This window comes from Trichosurus vulpecula, chromosome 8 (assembly GCF_011100635.1).
Source record: "Trichosurus vulpecula isolate mTriVul1 chromosome 8, mTriVul1.pri, whole genome shotgun sequence".
In the NCBI taxonomy this organism is placed as follows: Eukaryota; Metazoa; Chordata; class Mammalia; order Diprotodontia; family Phalangeridae; genus Trichosurus; species Trichosurus vulpecula.
Window position 1 is genome coordinate 215,882,031 of NC_050580.1, and position 11,973 is coordinate 215,894,003.

The window sequence follows — 11,973 nt, forward strand, 5'->3', positions numbered from 1 at the left end:
AGGTGAGACAAGGTCCCAGAGATGAGACACCTTCTAACACTCTGTTCTCTAGATATTCATGCAGACGGTTTAACCAGCAAGAGAATAGTATTCAAAATCAAAGTGGCATTAGGGTTTGGTCAAGGAAATTAGAAACACCATGAAATCTGCTTTAATGTTCCAATTCGAAATTAGCTCAGAGGTGATTTTTTTTTCTGAAAACAGAGAAAGTTCTATAAATGAGTTTTGTATATTTGTTCAAGGTTGTTTAAATAATCCTCATGAAATTTTATAAAACTAATTAAAAACTGGGCCTTATTTATAATTTGATTGGATTTTCCAATTAAAAAGAATGAATGGAAGGAAGGAAGGAATGGAAGCAAATGACTGAGGTTTGTTTCTATGGATGATGCTGGAAAACAAACAGTTAAGCACAACAGCTTGGAAATCAAATCATTCTGTATTGTGGTTTTTTGTTGTTTTTGTAGAATGAAAAGAGGGACCACTATTGTCATTCTTCATATTTTAGTTTTTCCATAAAGGTTTTCTTGTGAGCAGAAATCAAGAGATTCTATATGTAATCTTCCTTGACTTCTTTGTGAAAAATCCATCTGTTTATTTTGAAAATAATCACTGGTTACAGATTCCCAGAATGGATTTTTTGACAAGCTATTTGTACTTAGAGGTAGAGCCCTAAGCAATATTATTCTTCAATTAAAATCATGAACTTGACTTCTGGAGGAAGCATATTATGTTTATATAGCATCTGTAATGCATAGAAAGTATTCATGGCATATATCTGTAGACGGAGACAACAGCTCCCTTGTTTAAATGTTCCTTTCATTACATAAATACTGAAGCATATTGACTTTTCTAAACAACCTAATTTTCATTCGACCTGCTTGTCATCTATTTCCTATCTGTGTGCTATCCTGTGTATTTTATGTGAATACAATCTTAATACTGTCTTCAATGTACTACTTCCATGGTTCACAGACACATAAGTGTTTCTCTGGATTGTAAATGCATTGTTAGCCTCTGACTGAATTCTCAGACTGTATTCTGATAACATTGAAAGTTTCTTTTTTTAAGCTCCAAAAGTTAAGGGGGAAATTTAGGACATATAGTTGTTTACAGTAAAAAAAAATATACACATAAATTTTGGATGAGTATGACCAAAGGTGCATTGTTGGCTGAGAGCTATTTTCTTTCCCCCTCATCAATTTATTGCCTTCCCCTGATGTTTAGATCATTCACTACAATTGTCAATCCTACTTAGAATAGAGCATCTTCAAAGTAACTATTATAATATGCAGATACCCTAAACAAAAAAATGAAAGGAAAGACAAGTTGTTTTTGTAAATAGAAACACAATAGAGGATATAAGGAAATGGGTACAGTTACGGTTGTAACAGACTGGTACAAAGAGCATTCTCTCCTAGTGATGCTCAACTTTTGAACCTTCCCCAAGAATTTTAAGATGTTTTTGTTTACTAGGCCCAGTGGAAATTAATCATCAGAAGAAAATGGAGTCTAGGACAACTTTTAAGAATTTTATTTTAAAAGGGGCTCCATACATAACCCCTAGTTATCCACTCTTGCAAATTCCTTGAGCAAAACATCTTCAGCTAAGAAGAGACCACGGAGCTTTTAAAGCAATAATTAATTTTAAAATCCTGGATCAAAATAATTTAATCTGCAAATTAAAATCCAACCTTCTAAATCCATTGTGCTCCATTTTGGATATGCCCGTTTCAAGAGGGTGAAAGTGTATTTTCCATATTGTTGAGGTTGGGGTGGTGCCAACCAGAGAGGGGGAAAATACTTCATTTTTACTTCCCTATTTATACTTGGAAAAGACGTGGTAGTTTAATTTTTTTTTTATGAAGACTCCTGTGGGGGGCGGGGGGAGAGAAAAGCTAGTACCATTTAATTTAATCCAGTGCAGCTCAGTAGCTAATTAAAATATATTTCAAATATTTAAATCTAAACTTTTGCTTTCTCAAAACAGAATTCGGTTTTGGAGGGGTCTCTCCCCCACCCCAATAATCTAGTTGATGACACAAAAGAGCTCTCATTCTGACAATGTCTAAACTTTTCAGTAAAAGTAAAAGCCTCGGCACTGACCAATTTCAAGGCAGAGAAAATCGTCAGAGACACTCAAGTAACAAAACAAAAATAGAGAACAAATTTTCAGGTAATTCTAATCTACCTGCTGGGAACTCTCTTCTCAGTTTTCCGCTAACAAGTTAAAAAGAGGGAAGTTAAAACCCTGATGCGAAGGGCAGTCCACTCGCCTCTCTGAGCCTAGTTTCCTTTGTTTTTAAATGCTACTGCAGTGTTGTTTCTCGCTGTCTGGAAGGACCAGCGCCTCGAAAACACTGAATGTCATCCTCAGTAGGGGAACAGGTTTCTTATTTCATCAGCTGTACTGAAGTGCGTGTGCTCAGTTTTAAAACATTAGGAATAAAACTAGCCTTTTCAGAGTAGTGCTTTTTTGGATAAAAAATTTGTTCTGCAATTAGCCCTTATATTGGCTTTGTTTTGCTCCTAGATGACCTTCCTTCCCACCTGGACAACTGCTTACACTATCAAATATTCCTATATTGAGGCCACTTTTTCCTTTCAATACTAGTCAAGTTCTCGGTCTCAATCAGAACCCGAGGATTTTGTACTGAACCCTTGAGGGGCCTCGAGTAAGGATTCTGAACAGCTGTGAATCCGGGGGTTGGGAATCCAAGGGGCACCAACAAGAAGCGGTCATCCAGCCCAAGAAGTGACCTCAGCTCTTACTAGCTTCAGTTTTTGTTTTTGTATTATTTGGAAGAAAAAATGAAGATCCTTTATCACATGTGAGAGACTCTGGAGTGGGCCAATTGCCTCTCTAGCTTGCCCCGGGATTGGAAAAGATCAGCTAGGCTGGGGATAAAATGCTGGTGGTTTCCCATGTATACACAGACACACACAGACACACAGACACACACAGACACACAGACACACAGACACACACACACACACACACCCCACAGACAACAACCCCCGTACAACCAGGTCAACCACGGACAGCAAAGATGCAAAGCAGCTTGTTTTGTTGGGATGTGAATAGGGAGGTGCCGACCTTTTGTTCTGGGTTCTGATACACTGAATTCAGCGGTGGCCAGGCTCAACACTACCATCCAGGAGATCTCAATCTCCCCTTAGGGCCTCAGTTAAGCACTGAAGACTGGTGCTAGACAGGCCGAGACAAAATAGCCATTCCCGAGCCCAACGTGCGCTTTCCGGGGTCTTCTTCAAGCTGCCGAGGGCGCCCTTGGTGCTAGATTAGGCCACATAAGCTCTTGTCTCCTTAAAGTGAACCTTCTATGACCCCTTGTCAAGCGCCAAAGGCCACAGCTCAATCACCTTGCAGCTATTCCCGGCCTGTCAGCAATTTGGTTCCGAGGGGAGTTCTAGTTACAAAGAAACAGCCTCTAAGAAGTTATCGGAACTACTGGAGGTGGGTGGCAGGGAACTAAATGCAGAGACTCCCCCAAAGAAAACTTAGCTGTCTCTTGCTCTCACCCAGATCTCTGGGCTGGCCTCCTGTAGATCAGGGCTGGCGCTCGGGTAAGTGGGTTCCAGAGGAGAAGCCTTCTTGCCCTGGTAAGAAGGTATAATCGCTATACATCTCCCACCCGGCCACAGTCTTCCAGCACCTGCCACAACGGAGGGGACAAGAGGCTTTCTGGTCCCAAATCATGGATGCTGAAGGCATTTGGAAGAACCCAACCCTACCTCCACACTGCAACCAGGCTAATCACCTGAGAAGCGGCACCACGGACACAGGCTGCTTCTCCAACCTAGACAATGATTTCTAAGGCTCTTTAGGGAAAGCTGGTTGTTTTTGATGTGTAGAAGCCGGCCTCGACTCCTAGCTTCGGAAAGCCCGCTGGGGACATCAGGAAAGACCAGGGATAGGGAAAAGCAGGAGTCAGGAATTGGGGAGCCACAGTGCTCTCGATCTCCCCCAGCTCCTTTCCACGCTAGCGAGGGCGCTATTTCGAAGCCGAGACTGAAATGGGTCAGAGGAACATAAGACAGGTAGTGCTTGACTTGCTTAGCCGCCTCACCTACCCCATGACCTCCTTAGGCGTTGGGCTCTTTGGGGGAGTCGTGGAAGTACAGAGACCTGCCGGCCTGACACATCCTTAAACATGATGGTATACAACCGTAACCCCAACCTCTGGTCGGAGGCCACTGGCAGCACGATCCCATAGCCAGGAAGTGAAAACTAGTTAAGAGTGAACTCCGCGGCATAGAGTTTGAAGCCATCGCGATAGGCCCCCTTTTACTCCAGTCCCAAGGCGCATGGGACTGGAGTAGTCCCATGTCAGTCAAGCGCTTGCTCGCCTGCCTCTTGAAGCACATCCGCTCCTCTCTTGAATTTCTGGAGCCTTGGGAAAGGGTCTAGCTATGGATTTCTTTTTCGTAGGACTTCGCACACCCAAAAGCCTCAATACACTCACTAGGTGTTTTTTCTTCCGACTCGAAATTTTAAAACGAACTTAAAGAGTCCTTTTGAGGAGACTACACTCAAGGTGCTCAGCCCCTCAGAATTCTCCCCACCCTGTGTAGGGATGCTGTGACTGGATCTACTTTATCTCAAACACATCCACTGGAAATTGAGAAGATGTCTGTAATGTCCGCTTATTCCAAACATCAGAAACCTTATTTCTAAATCAAAGGTTAAAGCCAGAGTTCAGACAGCTAGAGACTATTTCAAACTTCCAGAAAAAGGCCAAGTTTTCTCCCCCTTTTCTTCCTTGTTTCTTTTTTCACTTAGCAGAGCCTCTAAGGTACTTTCCCCATAAGATTATTATTAATGATGAGCCTTAGTTCATTAATTTAACCGTCATCATTAAGTCTGTAAATGGAACCGAAAGGAAATTTGAAAATAAGTTGAAGCAGCCAGGCACAGAAAAAAGGAGAGAGAGGGAGAATGCAATCACTCCTCGAGTCCTTTAAAGGTTCCCTTCCCGGATTTACCCTTGAAGAAAAACCACTTCGTCTAATGGGACTGAGCTCTTGGAAATCATTGAGAAGAAAACCAAAGCCATCTCCAGCATTCTCACCTTCTTTCCCATCCTGTCACCAGACGGAGCAGGGAGGAATTGTGCAATTTGTTTTTAAACACATCTGGAATATGCTTGCGCTGCACCCGAGAGCCAGGGATTTTTACAGAGAGTTTATGGCTGTGACAGAAAATTGCTCTTTTAACGACTTTACAAGCAGTAATCACTGGGCCTTTTTACAGTACCAGGGCAGCTCGACTGCTCTGCAAGTTGCCTGGCATTTCCAAGACTCACCAACTGAGGGAGCAGAAGGCGAACATTTAGCTCCGTTTGTCAAGAAGTCACAGGGAGCATCCCCGCTACTAAAATTATACGGCGCTAAGCTGAGAGAAAGAGGAGGAAGTAGGAAAAGAGAGGCGGAGGAGAGGGCATGTAAAAAATTAAAGTAATTAGCCCTTCCTTATTTTCGAGGAAGATTTCCGCGGTGTCCTTTGAAGTTGGTTTGGGTCATTTAAAGCTATCTTTTGTGCTGGTTATTTGTTTGGGGGGTGGGGGTGAATGTAAAGAATGTACGGAGATCCCCTTGTGAGAGTCCCTCCTGCAGAGGGTGGCATTTCTCCGTGGCCCAAGACCTGGAGAATAAACACCCTAGTAACTTAAATAAACAATAACTTAATGATCCAAAACGCTAACAAGGGATATTGGGACCAGGAGCTTCTGACCCAAATGAACCTCTCTGGACAAATTATGGGTCTGTGATAGAGAAATGATTTCATTGATAAAAGTTACTGTAACATGAAACAATTAAGACCCTTTTCCTGAACTACAAATAAATCATTTTCAGCTTCCAAAAAACTAGTTAGAACAAGAAAGCTTTCATTTTCCATTTCTCCAAATTCATAGGATTATAGATTTAGAGCTGGACGGAATCTTAAAGTTCTTCTACTTCCATCCCTTCATTTTAGAGATGAAAGACAGAGAGGTCAAGCCAGGTGCCCCAAAAGACACGGTTAAGAGAACGGCAAAGCCTGGAGTTGAATCCAGGTTCTCTGACCTCAAATCCAGCACTCCCTTCATTCACCATGCTGCTACTCCCTCGGATTGCCCTCAAAGGCGGGGAAGAACGCATACTAAATGAATATGCAAATAGTGCTGTTTATGTGAGAGGAGAAAATCAAGATTATGAAATTCAGGTCAGAGAACAAATAGGCTGTCCTTGGGGGACAATATTTTACAAATCATGAACCAGCCAATCCAGTAATCTTGAGAATAATTTTAATAATGTCACTCACTAAAATTTAAAGCTTAGTATAAAGGCTGTGTCACTTTTCTCCCAAACAAAAATAATCAAGAGCCTATGCAATTATTGGTATTTTTCAAAGCCTAGCCTTAGAGCAAGTGCACAGAAGTTTCTGTTCAGTCAGCTTGCATACCATTCCTAATTGATAGATTCATGATGTTATTCATACTGATTGATTTCTTAATTTCGTCTGATACATTTTGTTACTTTCAGTCTTGTCAACAGGTATGTTGACAAAGAGTAGCGGCATGGACACACGAATATTTTCGAGAAGAGCACTCCGGAAGCATTATTTCCAAATTTTTTTTAAAGCTATCTAAAAAGCTATGCTTACCCTTTTTCTGTCATATGACAAAACCAGATCTTACAACTGCTTCAGATAATCACCTTCAAAGTGCTCTACAATTCAAACAATCAGAAGTAAGAAAGGCAAAAATTGTATGTTTAAAATTAGGATGACAGCAACACAGAAACTCACCTTTGAAAAAGAGAACCATACTCCTGCTGCTCTGCTATGTTTTAATTTAGGCTGCTTTAGGTACAATAGAAAAGAACCCTGAAAAACACATGCCATTTTGGGTAACAAATACCAGGTCACCAGATTTATGGGAATACTTTTGCAAGCTAAAAACTAGGAATAGGAGAAACACTTAGCAAGAGTATACTACTGGATATGAAAGCATTGAGGGCATAAGAAGAAACATCCAGGAAACTGTGATACTTCACATTGATGCATTTCAAAAGTCCATCAAAAAAAAAAAAAGAAAAGAAAGAAAATCAACAACCTCCTCTTAAAAATCCCTAAAAGTCCAACAAAAATGCAATGGTCACTTTCTATTTCTAACTGACTTATATATGTGCATTAAGACATTTAGGCACTTGATTTTCTAATACTTTTTTATTTTAAACTAAATTGAAATCATTTAACACTAGATATGAAAAATGTAAACTTAATTTCCTCCCTCAAAAAAAAAAAGGTTTTGAGAATTTTTCCCCTATTCAGCTTAAGAATTCAACCAAATTCCCCCAGTGGTAGAGACTCTTGTTTGCATCAGACTTCTCTTTTTCCTCTCTCCTTTAAAAATGAATCATAAATAAATTAAAGAATTGAAATCCAACTAGTTTGTAATTCCTTTTTTTTTAACTTAATTTAAGGTGATGGAATCAGTAGCATAAACTGGTAGGTCACTGAAGTTTTGTTAGTTTGGGGGTTTGCACCAGCACTTAGGGACAAGGGGATAAAGGTAAAAGTAATAAGAATTGGGGAGGAGAGATCATTTCTTGAGAGCAGTGTTGTTTCCGTTAACCTTTTTTTAAAAGGGTATTTGTGAAAGTCCATGTTTCCTTGATGCATAAAGTTCCCCAGATATGCGCTGCAAAATTGTTCCTGTTCTATATTTACAAACGTCTCTAGTTGCTGATCAGTGGATGCTTCAACTAGTTCTCCATGGGTCAGAAGTACTTTTGCTTTAGGAGCCTAAGTCCACCAGGCTAGAGGTGAGGGGTCCGAGCAGGGAGTCCTGGAGCTGATGTTGGTGCCCCTGGAGGCTGTGGGCTGTCTGAGAGGCAGTTAAGCCAGTCAACGAATAGTTTGAGCTTCTGGCATGGCTCAGGTTGCCTTGGAGTAGGAGGACTGAGTTCTGATCTGGACTTTGGGGAGGTGAGAATTCCTCTTCTGAGCTGGACATGAGTGGCTTGCCCCCATCCAGGGGAGAGAGCTGATTCTGCTTGTTGGAGGATGTGTTATTGTTTTCAGTGTTCTCCCTGAGAAATAGAAAACAACAGCATATGGTTAGATTGAAAGATGGAGAAAGGAAAAGAATGAAAAAGGAAGGAGGAAAGGATAGGGGAGGAGGGAAGGAAAGGGAATGGAAGGGAATGTAGAAAGAGAACATGAAAAAGGAAAAGAATAATTGCACAAAGGGAGTCTTCCTTCACCCACCCCTTATCAGAAGTCATAAAAGAAACAAGAGAAGAACATAATAGAATCAGAGATGTAAGAAGAGTTTGAGTCCCCCACAAGTTTGAGTCCCCCTATAGCCCTTGCTTCCCAAATCTTGCAGATTTCGGAAGGAAAATATTTGTGGAGATTAAAAAAACTTTTAAAAATTCTGTCACAGACTGATCCTCTGAAATAAACATTCATTGGTACCACATTTAAATAATGCTTAACCTTAACAACTCTAGTCAGCCCTTCAAAGTTAGAAGGGAAAGAAAGAAAAAAATAGAAAACCTATAACCCAAGAAAGGTTTGTTGGTCAAGTCTGATATCCATTTTCCATAGTGCAGAAGAGAGATGTATATTACTAAATAACTACTTTTCGTATTTCTGTCTGGCGATTGTCATTAAAAGGGACAGGTCACGGGGAAGTAGTGCCCAAGGCAGTGCAGTGACCTGAGTAAACACAGGGACCCAAGCCAGTATTGCTGATTTCATCAGGGAGTGGGCCCTGAGGCCTGACTTAGAGGATTTTGTAACTTCAGCCTAACTGGAATCGCAGAGTTTTTGTCCCCATGCCATCTCCCTCACGCCCCACTCGAAAATTCCCGATCCCTCCTCCTCCCTCATCCCTCATAAAAGCCAGGGAGGTCATGTCAAGAAGTCCTCACTAAGAATCAAGACCTGTGTAATTTCGGAGTTCGATGGGTGGACCTGTCCCAAGTCCTGTTTAAGTTCACTATTTCGCTGCTTCCTCTCACTTCCGCCTTTCTGAAGTATTCCCCCCTTTATTTCCTCCCTTTCTCGTTCCTTCCTTTTTTCCCCTCTTCCTGCCCTGCTGACCTCTTCCAACTGAACTTATATTGCTTCGACACGTTTATCCCGGACCAAAATAAATAGGTAGAGTATTGGTACCAAGATAGGGCAGTGAACAAAAGAAAAGTAACCAGCCGGGGTGTTCTGGTTTCCTAAAAAAATAAAAAATAAAAAAAAAATCCCCAAGGCTCACTAAACTCTGCTCCTGATCGGAGTTATTCTGGCTGCCTCCCAGGTCTGAATCTCAGCTCGAAACTCCAAAAAGAATGGATGAGGGAAGGAGGTCAGGGGTTGGGGGGCATTGGCAGGGGGCAGTTGGGAGGAAAACCATAAAAAACGCGTTTCTGATCTCTGGGGCAAACAAAAAGTGAGGCTGTTGAGCTCGTAGTCTCCGGCTGGCGGTGCTGACAGATACACAGCTTCCCTGGCTGTGGAAGTGAGCAAGGAAGGATGCAGCTTTGTTTCAGGGGTTGTGATTAGAGTCAATAAAGTCGGCTCCGACTTTCCACATACCTCTCTCTAGATTTTGTTTTAAAGCTCCACCCTCTTATAGCTAGAAATCTATAAGTGTGATGTGAAACCGCCCGACCTTTCCCCCAAAGAACTTACTGGAGACTGAAGAGGATAGTCTTAATGGGATTGTGTGAAAGTGAAGACATAGGGACCCAAAAAGTCAGCCAGCCAACAAGGAGGGAAGAGGAAAAGGTGTTACCAGGGATCCCTGCCACTCAGTAAGACACCCCCTCCTCCCAAATCTCTGGCTCTCTTCTTATTACTGATCCTGAAAAAAAAAAAAAAACACTCCCCTCCTATTTCTCTCTTCTCTCTTCCCGTCTCTTCCTTTCATTTCCCTTCCCTTCCCTTCTCGAGTCTTCCTCCTCTCTCAGACACAGTCCACACTCATTCGCAAGGGGGTGAGAGAGGAGTGGGTCAGGGGTGAGAGAAACAAACTGGCCACAAATAATTCCAGAGATTCAAACCCACTGAACACAATCTCGCAGAGGAAAAACAACTAAAATTAGTCTCTCTCCTTTTTGACCCCCCGGCAGGCTAAAACCAAGTTCATGAACTTTTTTTTTCTATCTCAGCTCGGAGAATAAGGATCCTGAGAGCAATGCTCTGAAAAAAAAGGAGACGAGGATGTAAGGGTAGGGCTGGGGAAACGGGGCGGGGGTTGCAAAGGGCAGAAGGGTGAAGAGAGCAAAGAGAAACTCCCTGTGTACCTTTCTTTGGCTTCCGCTGCTCTGTCCCTTTGCCTCCGGTTTTTAAACCAGTTGCTGACCTGGGTGGTGGTCAGCCCAGTAGCCTCAGCAAGCTCGCGCTTCTCTCGGGGTGAGGGATAAGGGTTGTGTGCATACCACTCTCGCAGCACACCTCGAGACTTTTCTTTGAAGCAATAGCTTGTCTCTTCCCCGTCCCAGATGGTCCTCGGCAGAGGGAATTTTCGGCGGACCCGGTACTTCCCCACTGCCCCGAGGGGTCGGCCCCGCAGTTTCTCTGCTTCCACGTAGTGAGCCTTCAGCCACAGCTGCTGCAGCTTCGGATGGTTGTGGGGGGAGAACTGGTGACTCTCCAAAATCTTGTAGAGCTCACGGAAATTGCCCCGGTGGAAGGCGACCACGGCCTTGGCCTTGAGGACGCTCTCGTTCTTGTGCAGATGGTCGCAGGCAGGAAGGGACCAGAGAAACCTCCCCAAACGCTCCAGGTTCCCCCCTTGCTGGAGAACCTCGCAAACGCAGGCCACTTGCTCCTGGGTGAAGCCAAAAGACGGCAGCATAGACATGGCTGGCGCTTGGCCCGAGTGAGCAACCTGGGGCACAGTGAAGAGCGAGACGGAAAATGGGGGGGGGGGGCAACCAGAGCTAGAGATAGGGGGTGGAGGGGAGGCTTCCGACCCCCTCCCTCTTCTAGAAGTCCTCTTTCTTACTCAGTTGCAGACGATGGGGTGTAGGGGGAGCTCAGCTGAGGAGTTTTGAGCGGATAGGAAGAAGGATGGGCAAGGAGAAGGAAAAGGAGGAGGAGGGAGAGAAGGTGGGGTGGATGGGTGGGAGCGCCGGGCACTGAGCCGCCGGCGCGGAGCAGCCTCCCCGGGCTCTCTCCGGGTGGATGCTGATTGTTGCTGGGGAACTTGGTTTCTGTTCTCCCTGCAACCAGCCTTAAAGCGCAGAGCGGACAGGGCGCGCTGATTGGCTGCCTGTGGCGCCTATCCCAATCTAGCCAGCCTCAGAGCTCGGCCAGGCAAGGCAGGGGTGCTGGGAGGCCGAGCCTCCTCTGCAGCGAGAGAGAGGCCGGGAGTGGGGGGAAGGAAAGGAGAAGAGGGGGAGGAGGAGGAAGTGGAGAATGAGGAGGAGAGAAAAAGAGGAAGAGAGGGGGAAGAAGAAAAGAGGAGGGAGAGAGGGGAAGAAAGAAGAGAGAGAAGGAGGGAGAGAGAGGGATGAGAGAGAGAGAAAGAGAGAGAGATGGGAAGGGGGGGCGCGAGAATGAGACCTGCCTCTCTGGCCCAGGGGTCGGGGGTGGGGGGGTGGGGAGACACTTCAGGACCCTGCAACTTGAGCCCCTTCTCAAGTGTCAGCTAAGGGGAACCAGGCTCATCTCTGTACAAATCAATTATTACAGACCTTTTAAACCCACCCCCACCATCTCCCCTGTCCCTTCCAGACCTGCCCTTTCCCGGTGAGCTCATATTTAATTACCTTAACGTTGGGATGAATAAATAATGGCTTGATGAATAGCTTATGGAGAGCGATAAATAATACAGGAGGAGAACCATAACTGCATGCTGCTGATGATGCCGCAGCTTCGCTCTCGGGCCTTCATGTATGGGCTGAGCTAAGCCTGTCCCCCTACCCCGTGACTCAATCTGGAGATTTCAGCCACGAAACTCTTCT

At 44.1% G+C, this 11,973-nt stretch overlaps 1 protein-coding gene across 1 annotated transcript; it reads right to left on the reverse strand.

The window, feature by feature from the left end:
* Positions 1-6,832: 6,832 nt before the first annotated feature.
* SIX1 (SIX homeobox 1) lies at positions 6,833-11,185 on the reverse strand. The gene is made up of 2 exons (XM_036736884.1): positions 10,309-11,185; positions 6,833-8,094 (listed from the first exon to the last, which is right to left on the reverse strand). Exons 1-2 carry the CDS (start codon positions 10,866-10,868, stop codon positions 7,800-7,802), a joined length of 855 nt encoding a protein of 284 aa, XP_036592779.1. The 5' UTR covers positions 10,869-11,185; the 3' UTR covers positions 6,833-7,799.
* Between the last annotated feature and the right edge of the window lie 788 nt (positions 11,186-11,973).

Excerpts from the sequence above, each read along its gene's own strand:
- SIX1 (XM_036736884.1), bottom strand. The coding sequence starts at position 10,868 with ATGTCTATGCTGCCGTCTTTTGGCTTCACCCAGGAGCAAGTGGCCTGC. Across the intron at positions 8,095-10,308 it reads GCAGCGGAAGCCAAAGAAAG|GGAGAACACTGAAAACAATA; the intron begins GTACACAGGGAG and ends TCTATTTCTCAG.